This window comes from Podospora pseudocomata (assembly GCF_035222375.1).
Source record: "Podospora pseudocomata strain CBS 415.72m chromosome 2 map unlocalized CBS415.72m_2.2, whole genome shotgun sequence".
NCBI lineage: Eukaryota > Fungi > Ascomycota > Sordariomycetes > Sordariales > Podosporaceae > Podospora > Podospora pseudocomata.
The window spans coordinates 1,488,416-1,512,034 of NW_026946366.1; the positions used below are offsets into that span (position 1 = coordinate 1,488,416).

The 23,619-nt window shown below is 54.0% G+C and overlaps 10 protein-coding genes across 10 annotated transcripts; 5 read left to right on the top strand and 5 right to left on the bottom strand.

Annotated features, from left to right (window-relative positions):
- Positions 1-262: 262 nt before the first annotated feature.
- On the bottom strand, positions 263-3,895 carry QC762_0041260 (uncharacterized protein; the record flags this gene model as incomplete). Its single annotated transcript, XM_062883368.1, has 3 exons — positions 263-2,248; positions 2,612-2,657; positions 3,051-3,895. The coding sequence occupies 3 exons, from the start codon at positions 3,893-3,895 to the stop codon at positions 263-265; spliced, it is 2,877 nt and encodes a 958-aa protein (XP_062745963.1).
- Positions 3,896-4,605: 710 nt separating this feature from the next.
- On the bottom strand, positions 4,606-9,030 carry ROT2 (glucosidase II). The gene is made up of 2 exons (XM_062887806.1): positions 8,308-9,030; positions 4,606-8,237 (listed from the first exon to the last, which is right to left on the bottom strand). The coding sequence occupies exons 1-2, from the start codon at positions 8,390-8,392 to the stop codon at positions 5,338-5,340; spliced, it is 2,985 nt and encodes a 994-aa protein (XP_062745964.1). The 5' UTR covers positions 8,393-9,030; the 3' UTR covers positions 4,606-5,337.
- On the top strand, positions 8,622-10,267 carry ndk1 (nucleoside diphosphate kinase Ndk1). The gene is made up of 5 exons (XM_062887807.1): positions 8,622-9,331; positions 9,486-9,516; positions 9,574-9,617; positions 9,689-9,792; positions 9,857-10,267. The coding sequence occupies exons 1-5, from the start codon at positions 9,009-9,011 to the stop codon at positions 10,120-10,122; spliced, it is 768 nt and encodes a 255-aa protein (XP_062745965.1). The 5' UTR covers positions 8,622-9,008; the 3' UTR covers positions 10,123-10,267.
- Positions 10,268-10,478: 211 nt separating this feature from the next.
- On the top strand, positions 10,479-11,087 carry QC762_209025 (uncharacterized protein; the record flags this gene model as incomplete). The annotated part of the gene is made up of 1 exon (XM_062887808.1): positions 10,479-11,087. One exon carries the CDS (start codon positions 10,479-10,481, stop codon positions 11,085-11,087), a length of 609 nt encoding a protein of 202 aa, XP_062745966.1.
- Positions 11,088-11,149: 62 nt separating this feature from the next.
- QC762_209030 (uncharacterized protein) lies at positions 11,150-11,647 on the bottom strand (the record flags this gene model as incomplete). Its single annotated transcript, XM_062887809.1, has 2 exons — positions 11,381-11,647; positions 11,150-11,326 (listed from the first exon to the last, which is right to left on the bottom strand). The coding sequence occupies exons 1-2, from the start codon at positions 11,564-11,566 to the stop codon at positions 11,150-11,152; spliced, it is 363 nt and encodes a 120-aa protein (XP_062745967.1). The 5' UTR covers positions 11,567-11,647.
- Positions 11,648-12,450: 803 nt separating this feature from the next.
- QC762_0041310 (uncharacterized protein) lies at positions 12,451-14,502 on the top strand (the record flags this gene model as incomplete). Its single annotated transcript, XM_062883369.1, has 6 exons — positions 12,451-12,555; positions 12,605-12,687; positions 12,740-12,828; positions 12,918-13,171; positions 13,795-13,813; positions 13,863-14,502. The coding sequence occupies 6 exons, from the start codon at positions 12,451-12,453 to the stop codon at positions 14,291-14,293; spliced, it is 981 nt and encodes a 326-aa protein (XP_062745968.1). The 3' UTR covers positions 14,294-14,502.
- Positions 14,503-14,611: 109 nt separating this feature from the next.
- SMD3 (small nuclear ribonucleoprotein Sm D3) lies at positions 14,612-15,232 on the top strand (the record flags this gene model as incomplete). Its single annotated transcript, XM_062887810.1, has 2 exons — positions 14,612-14,863; positions 14,924-15,232. Exons 1-2 carry the CDS (start codon positions 14,816-14,818, stop codon positions 15,230-15,232), a joined length of 357 nt encoding a protein of 118 aa, XP_062745969.1. The 5' UTR covers positions 14,612-14,815.
- A 425-nt stretch (positions 15,233-15,657) lies between these two features.
- QC762_208750 (uncharacterized protein) lies at positions 15,658-17,697 on the bottom strand (the record flags this gene model as incomplete). The annotated part of the gene is made up of 1 exon (XM_062887783.1): positions 15,658-17,697. One exon carries the CDS (start codon positions 17,695-17,697, stop codon positions 15,658-15,660), a length of 2,040 nt encoding a protein of 679 aa, XP_062745970.1.
- Positions 17,698-17,946: 249 nt separating this feature from the next.
- Positions 17,947-18,695, top strand: ubc7 (ubiquitin conjugating enzyme Ubc7/UbcP3; the record flags this gene model as incomplete). Its single annotated transcript, XM_062887782.1, has 2 exons — positions 17,947-18,383; positions 18,442-18,695. The coding sequence occupies exons 1-2, from the start codon at positions 18,137-18,139 to the stop codon at positions 18,693-18,695; spliced, it is 501 nt and encodes a 166-aa protein (XP_062745971.1). The 5' UTR covers positions 17,947-18,136.
- A 498-nt stretch (positions 18,696-19,193) lies between these two features.
- SWA2 (auxilin-like clathrin-binding protein required for normal clathrin function) lies at positions 19,194-22,505 on the bottom strand. The gene is made up of 2 exons (XM_062887781.1): positions 19,564-22,505; positions 19,194-19,479 (listed from the first exon to the last, which is right to left on the bottom strand). The coding sequence occupies exons 1-2, from the start codon at positions 22,264-22,266 to the stop codon at positions 19,378-19,380; spliced, it is 2,805 nt and encodes a 934-aa protein (XP_062745972.1). The 5' UTR covers positions 22,267-22,505; the 3' UTR covers positions 19,194-19,377.
- Positions 22,506-23,619: the final 1,114 nt, after the last annotated feature.

Consider the following 23,619-nt stretch of genomic DNA (forward strand, 5'->3'; position numbering starts at 1 on the left):
TGCGATTGCTGAAAAAGGTGGTGTTGAGCCTTTTGTGGAAACCAAAACGTTGGGTTGCTGATTCAGCAGAATTGTGGGGCAAATGCCATCCCGGAAGATAACATTGTGATTAGCTGTTTATCTAGGGGAGAGCGGACGGGATCCCGAGCTTTCAGCTATCTATGGTCGTATGTGATTGTTAGGCTCGGAGTCAGACTACATATCTGGAGTCTAAGGTCGTCCATGCTTTCTCAAAGATGCTACATACAAGACCATGCCAAGGCTATTGCAGAACCAGAGCATCATTCTTGAATACACAATCCCCAGCCTTCATGGTCGTACCGTCAACCTGTACGATGGGCGTGCTTGATGTCAGAGTCCAGCAGTCCAGGCGCTCAAACGTCTGCACTAAAGCTTCGGCCTGAAGAACGGGGCGAAGGACCAGGAATACAAGCGTGCTTCGGTCGTTGGACTTGTCGACTTCAGCTAGTAGCAAACAGGTGAATGTATGTTTTCTGTTGCCATCGCTGTTGGCAGGAAAGAACGGCATCAGATGCTCCCGCTCAACTCCAAAAGACATGGGCCGTCGATATTGCTCCCTGATCTCGACAGTGTGGAACTCAGTCGTCGTGGCGAGTCCGTCCCCTGGATCACCCACCGCAACAACAGTCAGATCGAACAGCCAGCCTGTCACCAACAAACTCTGTGGTAGCTCAGACATTCCCGGCATCGACGACTTCTCAAAGACCTTCCCTCTGTCTCCCCTGCCATCAAAGTCGGACCACTGGATGACCTGGCCATCGCGGAAAGCGACATCCACCGATGTGATGTAATGTTTCGAATCCGCCGATGAATACCACCGTTCATCCGTACCAAGATAAAACGACCCCCCTCCAGTCCTCTTGACCGACCTCCACCCGATCCACGTCCAGCTGGGAAACTCGGGTCGCCGCCTCAGATCACTCATCTTCCACGAGAGACTGACGGCAATGGCCGAATTGTTGTTTGGCGTACCCAGATATTCCGGGACATAGATTGGCAGTCCGCAAACCTCATGGATCGGTGTTTGCCAGTTTTGTTCAGCGTGCTGCAAAATACCCCGGAAAGCATTAAGACCGTCATTGGCGTCTGTCAGATCCCGCGTCATGTAATTCTCAATAAAGCCGTGCAGCTGCTCGACGTAATGGAAGCCCGGCCGGCCCCTCCCTTTTCTTTTGCTCGTATCGCCTGCGAACACGTGGAACCACAGCTCTCTTGATGAGTACGAGTATGGGTGCCAGTATGTACCTACAAGCGCCTCGACAGCTTGTATACACTGGCACTCGTAGAAGACTTGGTGATCGGTAAACACCAGACGCCGGCTGGAGAGAAAGCCCTCCTGTAAGGTCCAACCGCGGGTAGCCCATTTGGTATGGTGAATGTATCCGTCTGGCTGGGGAATGAGAGTAAGAGTGTGATTTTGGATGTTTATGAAGGGGTGAGGTAGACGTCTTGTAGTGGTAACGCCTGGCAGTCCATGGTCCGGCCCGTCTCCAGCCGCGGCGATAATGGTGAACTTTGCCGACTGGTAAATCTGTCCCATCGCATGGATCTGCCTTTCCCTCTCGTCATTGTCGCCCTGTGGGATGCAGTACCGGTCCACCCACAGATAACGACCCCCCAGATTCCTCACCACCACAATGGCATCCGAGATGACCTTTGGGAGGGGCCCAGGGAGGGTCGAGTTTACAGCCAAAGTAGGCAGCCCGCCTGGCGCTGCTCCCCACACGTAGCTCAAGGCGACATACTCTGGGGGATTACCGTCCAACTGCTTGCCAACTGAAGCCCATGAGACCAACCTTGGCTCTTGCTCTCCGTCCCCAACATCCCCGCAGTCGATGACGCGGAGGGTGTCGATATCGTACTTGAAATAATCCCGCATGTAGCCATCTTCACATTGGGAAAACCAACCGCGCAATAACGAGTAGTCAATCCGGTCCGGTTCTATCAAGCGGCTCCCTTCTTTTTCTTTCTCGGCATCTTGTTTCTCAATGAGGATCACCAGGTCGTGGTCGTCGCGAAGACACGGCGTTCTCCGACTCCACCTGCCCAGGCGAAGAGATATCTCAGGCACCCCGTCCGCATTGAGATATTCCTTGCAGTTCCCGGTATAATACCGAGCTGCCTGAGCAAAGAAGTTGCATAAATCGCAGCTCTCGATCAAGTCCGGGGACAAAGTCCGCTTGATCAGTCGCCCATCTTCGTCGGAGAGGTCTTCGGGCTGGGTACTCTGCAGTTTGTCGAAACTGAGCTTTTGGCACGGTCGACAGAGGTGATTAGCCATTTGCTAAAGTGGAATGTCGCCAATGTCAAATTTCTGAACTGTGGAAAAAGGTCAGGTTGGCATTGTGACACGGAGGAGCCAAGGATTTTTGGTGTGTGTTGGTGCCTGAGAGGCAGCTAAACCAATCAGAGATCTCGCAAGTGTGTAAAGTCAGAAAGATCTTGCCGAGGTGTTGTTGTAGCTGCTACTTACCTCCTTTAGGTATGCAGGACTCCCCTTGTAAAATCGTGATAGTTAACGTAGAGCAGGAAAAAAAAAAAAGGTCTTGGTCTTTTGCTCACCACCTGGTCGACTTCTCTCTAAGCTCACCACGTCGGTTGACATGTCAGCAATGGCGGGCACGTCAACATATTGCCTGTGACTGGGAAGAGGATGGCCTCAGAAAGCTTGAGATGAGGGCAAGCACCGAGATAGGGAGGGATGCACTGTCTACCTATATACCAGTCTCCTGTCTGATGTTTTTTTTCCGTGTTCATGTTCATCATTCACAGTTCTTTCGTGATACACCAGAACCTTTGTGCTAAAATCCCACCTTGCGAACCAAGCAATATAGAATATAACATAGAAGAAAAGACCCATCCATTATCTTTAGAGGCCTATCAGCTGTCATTAAATGTCAACCTTTCCCCCTCACCATTAATCCTACATCACAATCTCTTTTATTCTCGTCCACAAACATAACCGGCCACTTCCCCCTCCCCCCATTACACCCCATGTCCAGCTTCACTCCCCCACAACCCTGTCACACCTAACACTCCCCCCCCCCTCCCCAACCACACAATCCGTCAACCGTCCCCCCTGAGCAGCCAACCTCACATCCCTCACCCCCGCCCCCTCCGCATTCCTCCTCACCGTCCCATTCCCAAACCCAACCTCCAGATTTTTAAAAACCACCCCCCCAAAATCCGCCAACGCAACAGGAAAATGCGGCATCCCCGCCAGCGGAAAATCCTCCACCGCCCACGCCGCCTCCCCCCCACAAAGCCCACCCCCATCCACCCTCTGGACCCCAACCTGCCTAGCCTTCAACCCCTTAGTGCAGGTCACATTCCCGTAATTCTCAACCTTCACCTCGCTCCCCGTAACCACAAACCTCACCACATCCCCCGCCTTTGCAGAGAAATTCCCAAACCCCATCCCGTCCTCATCAGCAGGTGAAGACTGGTACCAGACCCAAGGAGTCTGCTCCCCGCCTATGGTCCCATCCCAAAAGATATCCACCCCCGCACGGATGAACCTATTGTTGGGACAGAGACCGGAAAACGAGTCGATGCCGATGTGGAAGGAGGCTGCGTACAGGCCTACGGTGTTGTTCGCTGTTGGGCCGGTGACGGGCATGGAGGCGTGGGGGATTGTAAAGGTGGCGGTGACGGAGGCTACTTTTCCTGAGGGGGGGGAGGGGAGATGGGCGCCGCCGAGGGTTGATTCTTCTGACTGGGAGGAGAGGATGCGGGCGCCTTGGGAGGGAGGGGAGAGGGGCGGCTTGTGGAGGAGGCGGATGGGGCGGGTGTTAGAGCGGATGGGGAGGGGGATGGCGGTTGAGAGGGCCGTTGAGGCGAGGGAGAGGGTTGTGAGGAGGGTGGTGGACTTCATTTTGAGGGAAGGATAAGTATGGTGTGAGTTGTTTGGTGTGTGTTGACTGTTGGTGGGTGTAAGTGGTGAGTGATGATGCAAGTCAAACGAGTGATGATGCGCCGCCCCCTTGGAAAGTAAATAACCAAAAACTACCAACAAGAAAAACAGAAAACACAAAAGAATTTTCCAAAAGTTCAAAGAGAAAAAGAAAAAAAATACGACAGGAGAAAATCCCTTTAAACAAAACGAAAAAAGGATCTCTCGGGTGGGTGTGCCTTGCAGATCTTCCTCTTTGGTACAACAACCAGGGAGGGTTGCATGCCATGGTTCGCCCCCCTTCTTTTATAGGGTACCACATTCCCCCCCCCTTTTTTTATTCCCCGCCAAAGGGGCGACAATCAATTCCAAACACAGCAGCAAACCTACCAATCAACCTAACCCAACACACTGCCCGTTTTCTTTGTTCCATTGGTTATGGTAAAAACTCGCTGGCAAAATCGTTCAAACCCATCAATTGGCCCCCCCTCCCCCTCCCCTGCCACTCCCCCAAGCCCAAATTCTCCGATCCTTGGTAGTGTCGTTTTCTAAGTCGTGGCCTGGTATCCAACGGCGCAGCAGGCACAAACGGCGTGGCACAACACTAGCTGTGCTCTTGATCAACGCTCTCACCCAGTAATCAATCAACCCTCACTCTGTGCATGGCTCGGTAAAAAGGCGTGCTACAATCTCGTCCTGTCGGTTTTCTGCCAATACGAAGTCTTTTCGTTTTCTAGAAAGATTTGTTTTTTATAATATATATATATATATAAGAAAAGGCGCGGAAAAGCAAGCCACTTTTTTCCAAATCAGTTTTCTAGTCTCTCCCTTCCCCCGTCACCCCAAAAATCGCGTGTGCTGCTGCATGTCTTGTGCGACCCGCGTAACGTGCAGGCTGCAGCTACGCGGCGCCCGTTGTATATACACGGGCTGTCTTCATGCAAGGTACCGTCTTTTCTAGCCGGCTTACCGCTCGTGTCAAAGTTCGTATGTTCTTCCATTCCCCGAGCTTCATTCGGTGAGAGAAGAGTCCGGTGTACGGTGAGCTGAGAAGCCCCGATGATGACCACCGGCTAGAATATCCAAAGGCAAAAAGGGCCACGCCAACACATTGGACAAAACCATCCCCCGAGAAACCGAAAGGACGCGAGAAAGCCTCCGTTCCTCGCACAAGGTTCTCCCCTCCTCCTCCTCCTCCTCCTCCCCCAAAGGCTGTGCACGTGTAAGAGCATAAAACTTGTCTTTGTGATGCAAACAAATAAACACAAACACAACACAACAGTCTCCTGTCGTACAACATCATGCAATGTATAAGCAAAGCTAGATAAAAACAGCAGCATCAAAACACTATCCACAAGTTCAGCTGATGCCTACGCTTTCTTTTTGTTTCGCAACACAAAACATATACCAAAGCCCTTCAGAGCTTAGAGCTTAACCTTCCAATCACTCCCAATGCTCGCACCCACCCTCTTGATAACCGCAAAGCTCGCCCTCCCGGCGGCCTTGTCAGCAGGAGTAAACTCCACCTTTGCCTTCCACGCCCCCTTCCCGCTCTCATCAACAACATCCACCTCGGTCTTCTTCCCCCACACCTTCTCCTCCGCCCCCACAACCACGATCTTGTCCACCCTCACCCCATTGTACTTCTTGAGCCACTCCCCTTGCTTGACGCTCTTGGTATCCCTGCCCTCCTTATCAACCGACGTGATGGTCTTGGCGGCGCCATCGTAAACAAACCTGCGGTTGATGTACTGCCCCTGTTCAAAGTCATAAGAATCGCCGTCATCCACGTACAACTCGCCCTCCGCGTGCTTTCCGTCCTTGGGAATGGTCAACACCAAAGTGTAGTCATCCCACTTCTGGAGCTGCGAAGAGCGGCGGGGAATGTCACGGCGGGGGAAGATATGGCCACCACGCATCAGAAGGGGGAGCTTCTCCAGCGGAGCGGCAACCGTGACCGTCTTCCCGGCCCTGCCAGAGGCAACGACATTGTAAGTAAAGTAATCGTAGTAGACTTCGTTGTCAGGGACGAAGATGTCCTGAGTCTCCTTGTTCTCCTCGGTAACAGGCTTGACGAGAAGGCCGGTGTTGCCGACGAAGAATTGGTTATCGATGGGGAAACCAGCCTCTTCGTCAGGGTGAGTGTAGTACAGCGGCTTGACGATGGGAGTGCCGTCGACGTGGGCTTGGTGGAAGGCGGTGTACCATGATGGCAAAAGGCTGTAACGAAGGCGGAGGGCACCAGCGATGATGGTGTTGTACGGCTCCCCCATGAGGTAAGGCTCGCGGCGGCGGGCATCAATGTGAGCATGGCCGCGGAAGAAGGGGTAGAAAGCACCGGCCTGGTACCAACGAGTCAAGAGCTGCTTGTCAGGGTTGCCGAAGAAGCCACCGACGTCAGCGCCGGAGAAGGGGAAGCCGGCGATGTTTTGGGACAAAATCATGGGGATGGATTCTTTGAGATGGCCCCACTCGGCAGTGTTGTCACCGGTCCACATGGCACCGATGCGCTGAGAGCCGGCAAAGAAGGCGCGGGTGAGGACAAATGGACGGCGGAGCTCGCCAGGCTTGCGGGTTTTGAGAGCATGATGTGTGGCGTTGTGGAAGGTCATACCGTTAAGGTTGTGGACATCACGATGCTCCCAGTTGCCATCATGAAGGTTGTCCTTGGGCATGGTCGTCTCGGGACCGTTAAAGACCGAAGGCTCATTCATGTCGTTCCAAATCCAGGTGTTCTCCATGGAGCCTTTGAACGAGGCATACTTGAAGAGGGTAGCCCACCACTCACGGGCGGCAGGCTTGAAAGCATCAATCCAGTGGGAGCTGCCTGGCCAGCACCAGCCCTCAAAGATGTTGCCATCCTTGTTCTTGACAGCCAAGTCCTTGGACTTGAGCTCGGCAACGACGGGGTAGTTGTCAGTGTTCTTGATATGAGGGTCGATAATAGTGACCAGCTGGCGACCGTGGCTCTCCAACTGCTTGCCCATGCCGATGGGGTCCTTGAAGCTATGCTCATCCCAGGTGAAGTACTTCTTATCATCCGTGTACTCAATATCGAGCCAAATGACATCATAGGGCATCTTGAACTTGTCCATCTTGCGGTCGACATCCTTGACATCCTCGTCCGAGACGTAGTTCCAGCGGCACTGATGGTAACCGAGGGCAAACTCCTGAGGCATGGTGGTGGTGCCGGTGAGCTCGCCATATTTGGCGGTAAGATCCTTGGGGGTAGGGCCAAGGAAAACAAAGACGTCCAGAAGACCACTTTCCGAGAACCAGTGAGTGTGGGTGCTGGTTTTGGAGCCAATACCAAGAGACATGGGGTTCTTGGAGTCCTTGCCCTTGGTGATATCGACCCAGGTCTCGGCAGCATTGAGCCAGAAAACACCAACGCTGGAGCCCTTGCGGTGAGCCTGCATGAAAGGAATGGAGCCATAAAGCGTCATCGGGCTGTCAAGAATGTACTCGAAAACGTCGGCGTTGTAGAGCCTGTAGGGCTCGCTGTAGCTGCCATCCCCGCCGCGAGTGGTCTTCAGTGACAGAGGGCCGGTGTGAGAAGGAATGCCGTAGACATGCTCGAAGCCCGAGAAGGTGATATCGAGGCCAACACTTTCGGGGCCACGAGGCTTCGAATCGGTGTTGCTGCCAAAGGACTCGTCCCACCAGGTGCTCTCGTCCTCGCCCTTGGGTTCCTCCTCCTCCTTCTTCTCCTCTTCCTTGTCCTCCTGGTTCTGCTCGCCCTCGGAGGTGTCCTTGTTCTCAACCGCTGGCTTCTCAATCTTGGGCCTCCAGTGCTCCACGTTCAGCAGCCCCTGGTCGTTGAACTTGATCTGGCTGACTCCATCGCGCTTAAAATCGATTCCAAAGGGAGCGAACTTGATGACGGCTTCGAAGTTGGAGGTAGGTCCATACTTGACAGTGAGCTGTGACTTGTCTTCGAAATCCACCTTGGCTTCCTTGTCAAGTGTTAGCCCTCCAACAATAACCCATTTCTCGGCTTCATTGTATCGCTCCTTCCGGGCCTTGCTGTCATGGCGCAGTTCGATCTCGCCCTTTTGCCTCTTCTCTTCATCAATCGTAACTCGGGCGGTGCCGGATTCGAGGAAGGAAACGGTCAATGGAAGCCGGACAGTGTCACCATTGTCGTTGATAGTCTTCAATACGACAGCTTGGTACTGTCCGTCCTTGAAGGACCCGGATTCGGGAAGGATAGAGTATGGAGACGACCACGAGTTGGTGGAGAGGACGTGGTCAGCAAGCGCTCGGTTTCGCGAGCAGAAGCCCGACTGGGCGCACTTTTTGAAATCATGTTCCTTGACGGCAACTGATACAGAAAGAGGTTAATCACAATGTTCCAGAGAATCTAGATACCCAAGACCACCTCAGTTCCCTACCTGCTGGTGTAATGACGCCGGAAAGTGTAGATATCAGCCCGAGATAAGCTGTCCACCTCCCGGACAGCGGGCCTGAGAGGTGCATGGCAGCGGCTAGCGACGCTCAAGGCGCTGTCGCAAGGCACTCTCGGTGTGCTGGAAAAACAAAGAGCAAACGCGATAGAAAGGAGTGAGATGGCCTTCAAGCCCTCACTTTGTGCATCCGGTGATCCTCCGAAATGCAGCAAGAAAAAATAACAATAAAATGCGATGGCTTCTGCCCCAGGTTCAATGTTGGGATGTTTTGAGTTGGTAACTGCTTCAAAGCTCCCAATCTGGATTGGCCACCTTTCTCCTGAGCCAGGAACCGGGCCCCTGCTGGCGCTCCGCCCATAGCCAACCCTGCTGCCAAGTGGCACATTGCCTGGCACCCTGGCCGTAGCTAACCCTGAATGATGACTTTAGCCAGCGCTGGTGGACATTCTCGCCATTGGGCTCCAAGATATAGGCTGTACATCGTTGAAGACATCAACAAGCCGGACGTGCTGTATTGTTTTCGTTATTGGAGACTGAACCTCGTCAATAACCATTGCTGTTTCGTTGGCTATCTTCCAGACCACCCCCTATCAACAAGCCACCTTCAAGCATCCCGACGATAGCTACCTAGTTGCCCGACCGCCTCGAGCTCTCAGAAAGATCGGGTGCCTCTGATTCGACCCGTCATGCCGAGTACAGACACAGCTGTTCCGAGACGACAGCAGCAGCGAGATGGCGGCGGCGGTGGTTGGCTGGCGAGGTGTCGGGGCGTGTTTGGGAACGAGTCTCCTGCATTCTATGTCCTCCTAATGTGGGTCGTTGTGTTAACGGCTGTGGTCTTTTCTGACGGCTTCGACCCCACCTCGTCCCGAGCCTCCTCAGCTGTTCGGGCTCCAGCGGCTTCTGAACAAAATTCCTTTTTTCCCTCTTCCTCCTCTCCTCCTCCACCACTTCTTGTCAATTCTCCAGCAGACTCTCAAGAACCAGCCAAAATGTCCACCGAGCAGACGTAAGTCTTTTCCCCCCAGCTTTTGCCTCTTTCTGAGCACCCATCGCCCTGCTTTTTTCGCCTTGGCTTGCCCCTCGATTACCCCGCCATCCTTGTTTTCTCGTCCTGATTCTACCCCGCCATTTCGCATTCTCATGAACTGACGGTGAAACAGCTTCATTGCTATCAAGCCCGATGGCGTCCAGGTACGCGCGAGCACGGCACAGCTTGTCGACCATGTTTGATACTGATAATCGGTGTAGCGTGGCCTCGTTGGTCCCATCATCTCTCGCTTCGAGAACCGTGGGTACGTGAACTCCACCCCAAGCTTGAAGCTCTCTCCAGCTCTGGCCATCTGCTGACAAACATCACACGCAGCTACAAGCTCGTTGCCCTGAAGCTCGTCACCCCCGGCGAGGAGCACCTCCAGAAGCACTACGAGGACCTCAAGGACAAGCCCTTCTTCCCTGGTCTCATCAAGTGTATGTGACACCCTGCGATGCCTACTGCTGCACCCCCAGCTGCTGACCGCTACCCCTCCAACAGACATGTCCTCCGGCCCCATTGCCGCCATGGTCTGGGAGGGCCGTGACGCCGTCAAGACCGGCCGTGTCCTCCTCGGTGCCACCAACCCCCTTGCCTCCGCTCCTGGCACCATCCGCGGTGACTTCGCCATCGATGTCGGCCGCAACGTCTGCCACGGCTCCGACTCTGTCGAGAACGCCAAGAAGGAGATTGCCCTCTGGTTCAAGCCTGAGGAGCTCAACAGCTACAAGGCTGCTGCCTTTGACTGGGTCTACGAGAAGGCCTAACTAAGCGGTTCGTTTCTGAGATAGAAACTGCTGCTTGCCCGTATCTGCGGCAAGGGCAATTTGACTGGTCCTCTTGATTATATGTAGCGCGTTAGAGCTCTGGAAATTAGAGACCGATTTGAGTTGTTCACATGTTTTGCCAATGCTTGTGTCTTGTCTTTGAATTGTTGAGCGTTGTCTTTCGAGAATGGTGACAACCAACCCTAACCCTTTGCCTCTGACGACTTGGTAGCTTTGGGATTATCACAAGCTCTCTTTTCCATAACCAGCCTACAAATCGCACTTTTCAACAACCAACCAACGAACCAGGACAGTCAACCTCTCAACTCTAACCCAATTCCCCCTTGGCCGTAACGATGCGCCCCCCACCATTTTTCCAATCCCTCCTCCGGCAGCCCCGCCGCCCAATCCAACTCGGAGGAGTCGCACGACCTCGAAACAGCAGCACCTTTCCCCCACCTCCACCACCGCAGTCGTCAGCCAAACTCTCCCGCGCAGAAAAGATTCTGTCCAGACTGCCACGCCCCTTGCAAAAATACACCACCTCTTTGCGGTCCGCGCCCACTACGCACGTGGTCGCGTTTTTGATACTGCATGAGATTACTGCCATTGTGCCTTTGGTTGGGCTGGTTGGGGTGTTTCACTATGGGAATTGGCTGCCAGTGGGGTGGTTAGGGGAAAGTGAGACTGTTAAGGAGGGGGTGGGAATTTTCGAGAGGTATGCTAGGAGGAAGGGGTGGTTAGATGAGGGGGAGGGGGGATCGGAGGGGGATGAAGGGGAAAAGGGGGGGATAATGGAGCATTGGAGGGAGAATGGGAGGTATAAGCTGGTGATGGAGGTTGGTGTGGCGTGGGCGGTTTGCAAGTTTTTGTTGCCGGTAAGGATTGGGGTTAGTTTGTGGGGGACGCCTTGGTTGGCCAGGGGGATTGGGAGGTGGGGGGGGGTTTTCAAGAGGGGGTGTTGAGGGAGGATGGGTTGGGATGTTGTTTGCTTTTAGACGGTCACACGGGTGGGCAAGGTGAAGGGTTAGGTAAAGTCCATTGCTTTTCTCCACCAGGTGGTTATGCCGCGGGATTCCATGGCTGAGGCAAAGTCGTTGACTGCGGAGAGTTCAAAGAGGCCGGTGGGTTCTTGGGATTGGTTTTCGGGTGATAGTGTAAGGGATGGTTTGGAGGCTAGGTGGAAGTCTTTGTAGCGGAGTCTCTTGGGTATTGATGAGTTGGTGGGTTAGAAGAGAAGGGGAATAAGGGGGCTTACCTGGACAGTTCCCACCCAGGACTTCACACCTTGTTCGCTGCCCTTGCAGTACATGATGCCTGGGCAACCACCGCTTCGGAGGAGAGCATAGACCTCGAACTCACGAGCTGCTTTGCGGAGGTGGGCAACCTTTTTGCGGGAGGTGATGTGGTGAGTTCGGATCAAGGCATGGTAGAACGGGGTCATTATCTTGACCTGATATCATCCACCTGATCTCGTGAGGAGTAGTTGTTGAAAGGGTTGCCCTGGTCGTGAAGGTTGAAGGTGGACAGTGCTTGAATGATACCAGTGCCAGTTCATACGGTCTTTGGGTGAGCAAGTGAATATAGACATACAGTACGAACTACGTCATACCAACTCTCTCACACGGTTCTCTTTCACGTCTTCACGTGCCCACGTGCCGCATGCCAAGCCATTCGTCCGATTGTACAGCCAACGCGACTCGTGCCTACCCTCCCTCTGTTCGAGTTGTGACAGAAGTGAATTAGGACAGACAATTGGAGCCTGCCAGGGCTGAGCATCCTGTTCTCGATCCTTCTGCTTCTGCCTACTTGAGGAAGAACTTCAAGGATATAGCTCCAGCGACTCGATGACTGGCGTGTTTACTAACAAATAAACAAACAACTGATTCGATACATGTCATTCCGACTTCACTTCAGCATGATACGCACCACCTCCTACCTATAAATGTATACATCCTTTGTTACCGGCCATTTTGAAGGTTCAGGACGACAGCGCTGTTGCCGGGCCTATCCTGAATAAACAGAGGAAGGAACGGACAGTAACTGGGAGAAATGAGCTGGTGCAGCATCTCAAGCCGAGGTTGGGAGTCAAGATTGGCGGGCAGACGTGGATCAAAGGGAGGAGTATAAAGCACTGCTTGGACATGGTGCAGGGGAGGATTAGTTGTGAGGAGAAAGCTGGATGGCGAATACTGCCAGATTCACATTGACCTCAGCAAGGGGAAGGATTGCACACAGATCTTCTCGAAGAGCGGAAAAGACTCCACACGGGATCGCTCTAAGCTGCATGAGTAAGTTGTCGTTTTGTAGAGTGCAACATGGGCTAACATGAACGACAGTGCCATCAGGGATTCCCTACAAATAGGCCAGCCCACATGCCCTATCACAAAGGGGTGCATCTTGGAAGGGGAACTTGCCGTTTACAGTGGCAAGGTAGGTTTGCTTCCGTGCTTACACACACGTCATTACTAACATTTCGCAGGAACATAGAATTCTCAACTTCTACAAGATCAGAAAGCACATTTTCAGATCTGGGACCTTCATTGGAACTGCACAGGATTCACAGTATGCTTCTCACCGACCTCCTCTTTGTCGGGGTTTGTGCTGACATTTGTAGGGCACATTCATGGGAACACCTCATGATTGTCTACTATGACGTCCGCATGCTTGACGACACATCATTACTTTCAGTCAGAATTCAGAGAGGTTCCAAAAGCTCAAGGAAATCATTACGATCATCCCAAGCCACTCGGCCCTGGTCAAACGGATTCTTATCGACTGTGACAGGCGTATAGCCAAATCGGACCTGCGCCGTGCTTTTGCCGAGTGTATCACCGCCAAGGGAGAGGGGCTTGTCCTCAAGTCAGATGACCCCTACTTCAACTTTGACAGCATGCGAAGACCCTATAGATGCTGTGCCATCAAGCTAAAGAAGGAATACATCAGCAACTTTGGAGACATTGGGGCCTTTGCAATAGTTGGTGCCCGGTATGACGCTGCAAAAGCCAGAACCTACAACATTCCTCACCTCAAGTGGGCACACTTCTATGTGGGTTGCTTGGAAAAACAGGGAGGAGGTTGGACGGTTTGGCAAAAAGCCAAAGTTTGTGGTGACCAACGTGGTTGAACTCGATACAACACAACTGGCCACGATGGGGGCTTATGCCAACCCGGAATGCGTATCGGTGGACGATAACTGTCCCATTGACTTGCGGACCGAGCCAGGCATCGATGAAGGGTGACGACCGATTTTTATTTTCCCCACGCTACCCGTCGTGGACCTCCGCTGTTTTTCTTTTGATAAAGAGGGGAACACTGGTTTTCTGGAGCCCAAGGTTTCCTGTCGCCACCAAAGTACACTGGGACAGAACCTTCCACAACACAATCTCTTTTCAACAGCTGCAGGAATTAGCAGAAGAGGCCAGGAACATGACAACCCCTGAGGACACTCAAGAGATTCTCACTTGGATCGTCAATCTTCAAGGAATCGAGTCTTCGAGCCAGTCCACCGCAACCACCTCTCAGCGGTCCTTGGTATCGTCTCGGAACACCATGTCCCCTGGCCCCCGGGGTGATGTCTCGCCTCGAGTTGACCGCCGCGTCCCAATCGGCGCTGCCACTTTGAGCGCCCCCTTGTCTTTGTCAGCCTCATAGACTGCAGGCCGTTCACAGGGGTATGATAGTGCAGCAGGTAAGAACATGAACCATAGTCGAAATGATTGGTTTCTAACAGTGTTCAGACGAAGGCATCGACCGCGACCGCGACCGTGATGTACTCTCCGAGGACGCTCACGACGAGAATACTCTGCAAAATCGGACACGATCAATTGAGGCCTCATGCGGGCTATCGTCCTTTTCAGTCCTGCTGTCTCCTTGCATAGCCAACTTTCCGTATGTTGGAGATTTACTCAGATGCCATGGAATCCATGAGCCTGTCATAGATGCCAATAGCTGGAAGGAGACACGGTTTGCCTCGACGAAAAGACTGGCGTTGGTTGAGCCCCAGCGACGTGAGGCTACTCAGGCCTTTTTTGACGTCATTACATCGCTCGAGTTGAGGAAACGAGGCTTGGATGAGCATGAGTATATCCCCATCTTTGATTGGAGGGTATTGGAGAGAATGAAGACGGAGGAGGCTAAGAAGGAGATGGAGGCGAGGGGAGAAAGATGAGAGGTTTGCTGTTGCTATATTATGGAGAAAGGGAGGTTTGGGGAGATTTGGGACAGGTTTTTGCAGGGGTTTGTTTGAGTGTCTGTTTTTGGGGGATGGATCAGGGACATGGACATACCCAGGAGGCATGGGTAGATGATGAGTTTTGTAGAATACGGGTTGCATGATGGCCAATAGAGATTACAACGGCGGATTGCCTGAGTTAAGCAGCTTTTATGCATATATCTGTGTTGCAATGAACTGTGTGCCGTTAAAAAGTAAAACTGCTGTGGGTGAGGCTGAAAGTGGAAGCCCACCCTCAAGCATTAAAGTGGGGCCAGCTAGGCAAGGCTGAAATTCTGGGAAATTCAACAAGCTCCACCGCGCCAACTGCGACGCTTGCTTGTTCAACGCGACAAGCTTCCCATCGACGACAATTCACCACCACCACCGATATTCGCGACGACCAAATCCGACTATTTCCACCTCTGCCTGTCGCGCACTTACTATCACATCGAACCAAACGCCATATCAAAACCAAAAATGACCTCCACAATCGGCATCCCCATCAAACTCCTCAACGAGGCCCAAGTCAGTTCTTCCCCTCCCTCCCCCCTCCCAATCATCATGCTAATCTGTCTGTTTGGGTAGGGCCACATCGTAACACTGGAAATAACCTCCGGCCAAACCTACCGCGGCAAGCTCATCGAGGCAGAGGACAACATGAACGTCCAGCTCAAGGACATCACCGTCACGGCCCGCGACGGCCGCGTCTCCCACCTCGAGCAGGTCTACATCCGGGGATCTCACGTCCGGTTCTTCATCGTGCCCGACATGCTCCGCAACGCGCCCATGTTCAGGAGCAGGAACGTCAGGGGGAGGGGTGTCGGGTTGGCGAGGGGGAGAGCGACGGTTAGTAGGGCTAGGGCGAGCGGGGGGCCGCCGAGGGGGGGGAGGTAAAAACTGGGAACGCGATAGGAAGAAGAGATATGGAAGGGGAGAACGACTCGCGTGTGGCTGGGTTTATGGATGGATTGTTTGGTTTGGCGTTTAGGGACTTTTTTTTAAAAACATGGACAGCGGAGAAGACAGAAAATGAAAGATGTTATGGCGCGGATTTATTCTGGGCCCAAAAACACCAAAAAAAAAAAAAAGAAAAACCACAAGGACAAACGTCACATGGTCCATGTCTTGGGCAGCGTGTAATTAATGGCCAATTTGAACCCAAATTTCAACTTGACCTTTTCACTACTGTCGAGCAGACATCAGACAAAGCATATCATACAGCAGTACTATATACATCTCATTTTAGCGTCCCTCCAGGCATCAACCCTCTTTAGCCGGGGAATCCTCTACCCCTCACCCTCAATCTCATCCCCGATCTTTCACAACCTCCTCAAAACCTCCTCCGCCTCTTCCAACACCTCCCTCACCCTCTCCCCCCTCCCCCCTCCCACCCTTTCCGTCTTCACCCCCCTAAACAAAACATCTCCCACCCCCCTCGCCACCTGCCCCTCCACCCTCTTCACCGCCTTCCTCCCCTCCTCCCTCACTTCCTCCTCCCAATACCCCCTCGCCTCATCCCACCTCTTCTGCATCCTCTTCAACGCCACCACCAACCCCAACGCAGCAATAGCACCACACTCATACGCCCCAAACCCACTGAAGTACACCAACCCCGCCAGCACCGAGTTCAACCCCGTCAAGCTAGCCGATTGGACGACCAGCTTCTGCGCCAACGCCTGCAAGGCAGGGACCGTAGTCTCAAGCAGATACTGTCTCGTGGACGTGATTTGAACAGGCCATTTCCCATGGTGTTCCATCTCAACCGCAGTCAGCCCCGGTGTCGAGACCAACTTCTCTTCCGGGTCGACAGGATAGCTTATCGCGGGGCTGATGGTGGGAAATGAAGCAGCGACTTTACCAGCTAGGTAGACCACTTCCTGCTCTGCCCTCGGCAAAAAATAAGACGTCACCAGCTCCGACGTGTTGAGCGTGACATCATCCGCTCTCCAAAACAGTTTCCACCAACTAAGGCTGCGCCAGAGGTGGTTGGAAAAAGCAGAGTCAAGCCGACTCTGCAGTTCCTCGTGGGCCGACTGCGCCCAAGAGACAATCTCCTGGTCGAGGCGCCTGATAGTTGCTTCGATTTCGACGAGATTAGCCTGGTTATGCTGGGAAAGTTGCTGTTGTCTTTCTTGCTGTTCAAGGCCCTCTTTAGCTCGGGAAAGAATAGACCCGATGAGGTGCTGGACTGGGGGCTTGATCTTCTCGGTTGCTTCCGTGTTGGCTCTGAGCCAGTCGCGGATCTGCTTGACGTTACCTTCTGTCCAGAGCTCACTGAAGACTTCTGCTCTGCCGGCGCGGAGGGCGTCAAGGCCTTCGATGGCGGCGAAGGAATCGACTGTGAAGAAGGGGAGACTGCTGTTGGGGTCGAGGAGGCCGTGGGGTTTTGATGGGGAATAGGCGTAGTTTTGTGATTGAATTTCGAGCTCTTCCTTGACCGCGGTCCCGGATTTGAGGTTTACTGCGGTTTTGATCACAGAGGAAGGGTTGGACTTGGCAAGTTCGAGAGCGTTGAGCGCGCCTCTGAGACCATTCCCTACTAATAACGTCATGTGTACTGCTGAGGGGACCAGAGTTGTTTGCGGTGTTGATATCACTGCGGTGGGCTTGGTTGTTTGTACGCCAGGTACAAGAAGCTCTGCCTCCAACTCCTCTGCGGTTTTGGTTGCTTGCGGCCTGAACTTTGCCAACAACAGCTCGAGGTTATTCCGGCCCAGCGTTGGTGAGTAGGCCGTGATCTCTGGAAATGTTGTCGGCACTTGGGTGTCCGGTGCTGCTGTCCCCTTCTCAGATGCCTTTACCCGCACGATCAAAGGTTCCTCTGCCAAATTGTGGCGTTCCAGCTGTGTCTCCCATGCCGCCTCTTCTCCAAGCTCGTCGGCGAGGGCAGCTCGTAATAAACTTTTTGAAGCCTCTGTGTTCTCGTGTCCATTCTCTCTAGCCGGGTTGAGTATCGCAACACGTATTGACTCTTGTCCTGGTGGCTCCGACAAATTGCGCAAGGCGAGGTTCAAACGTTCGCTCTTGACGTATTCGGGGATCTGTATTTGAAGCTCTCGAAGCAGACGAGCTAGTTTCGCGCGGGGTGGTTCAACTGCTTGCTGTTCTTGCATTTGTGTCGCAGACGGTATCAAGGTCTCAGTCGTATGGAAACTGCGTGCGCCGCCGGCTAGCAATCTGCTATTCTGTTCTCGCAATGGCAACGGTCGTCGTCTCGTAGTAGTAGTGAGGGGTCGTGTAGACAAGGAACAAAACAGGCATATCGACGACGTCCTCGTTCTCCCCCAGGAGAATAATCCCTGATTCTTCCCCGCTATCCCTCCCCCCAGCGCCCGTTTAAGCGCCAATGTCGGCGCCATGGCAAATTGTCGTCGCCAGAATTTCGTAGGTGATGATGTCCACCTCAAAATCGCGAATTATCACAACGGCCAAAATGCCGAGCTACGTAAGGTCGAGGTCAGGTTCAGGCTAGCTCCCCCCGGCCCGCCCCAAAACTTTAGCGTCATTTTTGCCGGCTCTTTCCGGCAGTTTCCCTGCCAAGCCGGCCCCCCAAACCCCACCCCCCTCCCCAAAACCACCCCCAGACTTTTGGGGAAGCTTTCAAAGCCAGGTAACCCCCTGTCCATCAACCACCACCATCACCAACCGCCACCTTTGTATTTCCTCCCCCCGCTAAACATTCACGTTAACACGAACAACAACAACAACAACAACAACAGCATCCTACGATTCACCACCTTAACCCACGAGCGCATCGTATATCCCCTCCGCCTCAGCAGACCTGCCCCCAACCAGAAAATGGCAACCTCCACCGCCCACCGCCGCCTCCTCCAAGAATACCGCGCCCTAACCAACAACCCCCCCGAAGGCATCACCGCCGGCCCCGTAACAGAAGACGACCTCCTCCACTGGGAAGCGCTAATCCAAGGCCCCGAAGGAACCCCCTTCGAAGGAGGTGTCTTTGCCGCCGAGTTAAAATTTCCGAGGGATTACCCCCTCGCGCCACCAACGATGAAGTTTCTTTGTGATGTTTGGCATCCTAATGGTAGCCCTCCCCCCTCCCCAGATAAGGTAGTATTGGACTGATGATATTGATGGAATAGTCTACCCCTCCGGCATGGTCTGCATCTCAATCCTGCACCCCCCCGGCGACGACCCGAACCACTACGAGCACGCGAGCGAGCGCTGGTCCCCGATCCAGAGCGTGGAAAAGATCTTGATTAGCGTCATGAGCATGCTTGCTGAGCCGAACGATGAGAGCCCGGCGAATGTGGAGGCTGCGAAGATGTGGAGGGAGAGGAGGGGGGAGTATGAAGAGAGGGTGAGGGAGGGGGTGAGGAAGAGTTTGGGGTTGTGATGAGATGGGAAAATATGGACTTTGGTTTGAGTTGGATTGGGTTGGGTTGGGTTGGTTTGATGTTATAAGCATGGCACTGGTTTTGGTGTTTATATGGCGTGGGGTGGGAGGGGGGGGGGAGGGTTTTAAAATCTACTGGTTATAATAGCGGCATGGGAGGGGGGTAGTGATACATAGCGGATGGGAGTATCATGTGTTTTTTGTTCTTTTTGCAAATCTACCTACCTGGTCAGGTCTGAGGTTGGCACATGGTGTGTTGCTCTTCTCCCAACACCGTTGGCCATGGGGACTGCTCTTGCTCCTGCCTTGCTTTTTATAGGTCAGGGTTCTGGAGCACCTAGTATCTGAGAGTAAAGGAGTGCTCCAGACTGGATGGCGCATCGGTCAACCGCGACAGAACGTGGATTCCTTCGCACCACCGGTTTGGGTCGCTCTGAACTCTCGGAAACCAACCCCCACCCAGTGAGGCCTTGAGCTGGAATGCCTTGGTTGAGGGATCGATTCCTTTTGAGGTTCAATTTTTGTGGTTTTCCTCTAGCCAACACTATCATCCACGACTTCCGCGAGTTTGGTCAAGACGAACCCATACGCAACATGCATGATCTTCTATTCCATTTCTTTTACTCTACGCCTCCCTAAAGAACCAACTCCATGCTTTACTCCCAATAACTCCCAATAACTACTACAGCTTATTCTCCGCCTTGAACTTATCCCACGCCTCATTCAGCGTGCTAAACACCGTCCCGGCAATCATCCTAACCTCCGTCGTCGCGTCTTGCGCAATCTATTCCCGATCACGTTAGCCAAACCATCTCCACGTTGCCTCATCCAAGAAAAACCGAAAAAAAAAACCCCAAAAAAATCGTACCTTATCAGGATGCGTCTTAGCAATAGCCTTCATGTAAACAACCTTGACCTTGTTCGCCATCACCAGCTCATGCAACCCAACCTTCTTCCACCCGCTCCCCTCCCACAGCACACCATCCAAGCTCGTGAGCAACGCCCGCAAGTTATCCCTCTTGCCATCCCTCCACGCCGCGATCCTCGCATCGACTTTATCAGCCAGCTGGAACTTCTCATCCCCTTCCTTCTCAGCAGCTTGATTCGCCTCCCGCAATCTCCTCACCGCCTCGGCGCTTTTATGACCGGTAGCAGCCGCTGGTCTCGGACGAGCTGGGGCAGAAGCCGGTCTCGGAGCGGGTTTCGGCGCAAGCGCCTTCTGGCAGCGTTGCCTCCCCGCCGCGGCGGTGGCACCACCAAGACCAGCCTCAACACACGTCTGCCAGACGGCGAGGGCGTCAGCCCACTTCTCCATCTGCTCGAGAGCTTCCGCTTTGCGGGTGAGGGCCTTGCCGTACAGCTCGCGCATGTCTCTTTTTTCGGTGGTGCCGGTTTCGCTTTGGACCTCGACGTGCTCGCCCTCGCCCTTGCCCGGGCCAATGAGCTTGACGGCGTTGTCGGCGTCCTCGACCGCCTGGCGGGGTTCGCCTGTTTTGAGGGCCGTGAGGGAGCGGTTGCAGAGCAGGAGGATGGCGAGGGGGTGTTCTTTTGGAATGGCGGCGAGAGAGGAGGCGTATGAAGCGTGGGCGGATGCGTAATCGCCGCGCTTGAAGTGGGCGGTGCCTTGGAGACGGTGTTGGGTGGAGGACTGGAGGGCGATTGCTGATACTGGAGGGATCTGACGTGGCGGGCGAGCAGGGGCTGGCTTGGGCATTGGTGATGAACGGGCTGCTGCTGGACGAGGGGCGGGTGACGGTTGAGGTGATCGAGATGGAGCTGTGGGTCGCGGCTTTGGTGCTGAGGAGGCACCAAACAGCAGGTCTTCTTCCGGCTGCGCCGGTGCTGGCTGTGGCTGTGGTGTCGTCTTCTTCCTGCGTGCTGGACTGACATAGGCTTGAGCACCCTCGTCCTCGGCCGCAAGCCTGCCAAGTCTGGCACGTGGATCGAGAACTGGCCGGGAGCCTTGCTGCCACTTTGTTCCTTCGGCACCCGATCCAGGCCGGACCGGGAGGGCTGGAGATCTGTCACGCGATGGCGCGTTGCTGGATGGTCGACTGTCGACACCGGATCTTCCTGTTTTCCTCGGGGGCGGCCCGCCACCTTCCAACATCACGGCTTCATTCGTGACGTCGGGCGGCTCCCTCCTGGTGCTCCCTCCCGAATGATCCTGGGCAGACCGCATCCATTTCGGTTGATTCGGGTCACCATCTTGCTGAAGTTCGGCGACGGCTTTCTGTACCTTTTTCTGGCCTGTTTTCCAAAGGCTGTTGGCCGTCTTGAAAAGACTGGTACCTACGGCAGCAGCAGTTTTCGCAAAGTCACCGTCCACCATGGAAGCGGGAGATTGGTTGTCTCTACTTCTTAAGGCGTGCTCCTCTCTTGCCCAAGCAGGACCACCATTCCGTGATTGACTAGAAGCGCGCTCGCCACCGCCTCTGGAGGGCTGTTCTCGCGAGCCGCTTTGTCCCTTTGACTTGGCCTGCTCCTTGGCCTGGCGGTGGGCATCGTCCAGAAGCCAGTTTACCGCTGCTTGAACGTTGAGCCCAGCCCCACTTTCAGTAAGCCCCCTTCTGGCATTTTCAGGGGTAAATCCGTAGTCCACCAGCTGAGCAACCGCTCTGTCAAAAGGATCATCTGATGGCCTGGATGGTCTCGAGGGTTGTGGCGGCGGTGGTGGTCGGTCATCCTCAGAATCCGAAGATGAATCTTCAATGGCCTTTCCGGGTTCGGGCTCTCGCGAGAATGTCGGAGCTGGAGTTGGCTTCTTTTTGATCTGATCCACTGGCTTACCCAGATCCCCCAGAATGTCAAAGTCATCACCGGCAGGAGGTGGGGGCGCTGGGGTGCTTGATTTGGGCTTGAGCTGGTTCAGCCCAAACGGGTCGTCGTCGTCGTCGTCACCAAATCCTCCAGAAGTGGGAGCCACAGCTGCTGGCTTACCCCACGCACTTGGATTGCTCAAGTCCAAGCCTGGCGCGGGCGAAGGGGTATGGGAAGCGGGTGGTGGGTAGTGGCTCGAGTTATCGACCTTGGTGCTGGCATTGAATGCTGCAAACAAATCCTCATCTCCCTCTGATATGTTTGTTCCCTTTCGTAATCCAGATTGTACGGTCGGTGTCCCTATTTGCGGCGGTGGAGCTAGCCCTGGTGAAGGTGTCCTGAAAGAGCTCTGGGATCCAGAGAGGTTCCGTCCCAGCGAGTCCAAGAAATGTCCATCCCCAAAGCTCGACTGGGCTTGTTTCCTTCTCTCCTCCTCCTTTCTGCGCTTCTCTGCCTCCAACTGTTCCTGCCGTTCCTTCAAGCTCAGGTTCGCGTTACTCTTGGCAGGGCCAAAGTTGAGGAGGTTGCTGAAGCTGTCCTGCGCGGGCTTGGCGGCGGGAGGTCTGGCGCCAGCATTTCCGGACTCCTGGACCGACAGCGGCGTGTTGCGCCCCGAGTTGAAGGGCGAAGGAGTCGGGCGCAGCGAAGGGTAGAGGTTGGAGGTCGCGGGGTTCGAGATCGGCGTCGGTTGTTGCGCGGGCTTCTTCCCGGCATCGGGAGCTGTCCATGTCAGGTCAACGAGATCATCCATCGTACAAAGTGATTTCGGAGGCGGTCACGGCATCTGGCGTAGTTGATGAATGACTGCTTGGATCTTGAACAGGGCAAACAAAGAGACAACACGTAGTTTGTTTATCGTGAACCATGCAACAAGCAAGCAATGTATGTTGTAGTTGATGCGCCACACCACCATCAATCAATCGGCCCCTATGGAACACGCATCGCCTGAACCCATCCCTGAATGCATGCCACCTGGCTGACCCTGCGTGACCCCGCTAGCTAGCCAGCCAGCGTGCCAGCCAGCGTGCCAGCCTTGGGCGCTGAAGGGGCAGCAATAAGGTGCGGCGCAAATGTGGGGTCCCGTAAAGGCAAGTCGGCCCACCAGCCACACCTCACCACCGACATCAAACTCCGAAGAGACTGTGCACGGTTCACCTGGCTTTCAGGGGAAGAAGAAGGGGTTCAGATGCCAAGACGCGGCACAATGGACAAACCACTCTTTTTTTTGTTCAGAGGGTGTGGTCTGGTTGCTTTGCAGAGTGCAAAGACGGGGAATCGTGCCTCGCATAATTTTCAATATCAGATATCACCATAAATAAACACCGTCATCCGAACAGCCAGCAGCGAAGCTTTAGTGATCAACTAACTGCCTATCTTCTTGGTGTGGCACTAGGAATAGATTTGGATGAAGGCATCGCAGACCATCACACCACCCAACATCAGGCTCGTACTCACACATCATTACACTCGCACTTGCACATCCACCGCCGATGTCTACAACCAACCTTTATCAACACGTGATCACACTTGCCACGGGCAACTGCGTCAATGTTGATGCGATGCGATGTGATGTGATGTGATGCCACCGCTGCTGAGGAATTTGATGAGCTCTTTTTTCTTGTTGGACCAAGGAACCCGGGAGAGCTCGATGAACGGTTGATCCCAGTGATCTCCTAGCTGATCCTCAGTACACGGGAGCGAAATTCAAGGAGAGGGGAAACGGCAAATAACGAGCGGCACCACACGGCACGACCTACTCTGTTTCACGGTCCACCATCCCACCAACGGCTGGGCTCATCAGCACCAAGAATTCCCTCTTTGGTAGCGCCGGCAAAGGGAAAGGTGAGCGAACATCAGAAAAGGGGAAACAGGATGCCATTCACGAGGAAATGGTGTTTCTTGGGATGTGCCATTGAGCTCTGGGCAAAAAGACGCCATTTGGGCCTCTGATTGGTTGCAGGTGGGCGTTTGGGATCGGGTGAAAACCCTGGAATGACTTTTGGCGCAACGACAAGCTTGAAACTCGTTTCAGGAACCATGACCTTTCGTCATTGGCTTGACCCAAAGCCCCTCGCATTTTATCTGGCGTTGCAGGGTCGGCAGG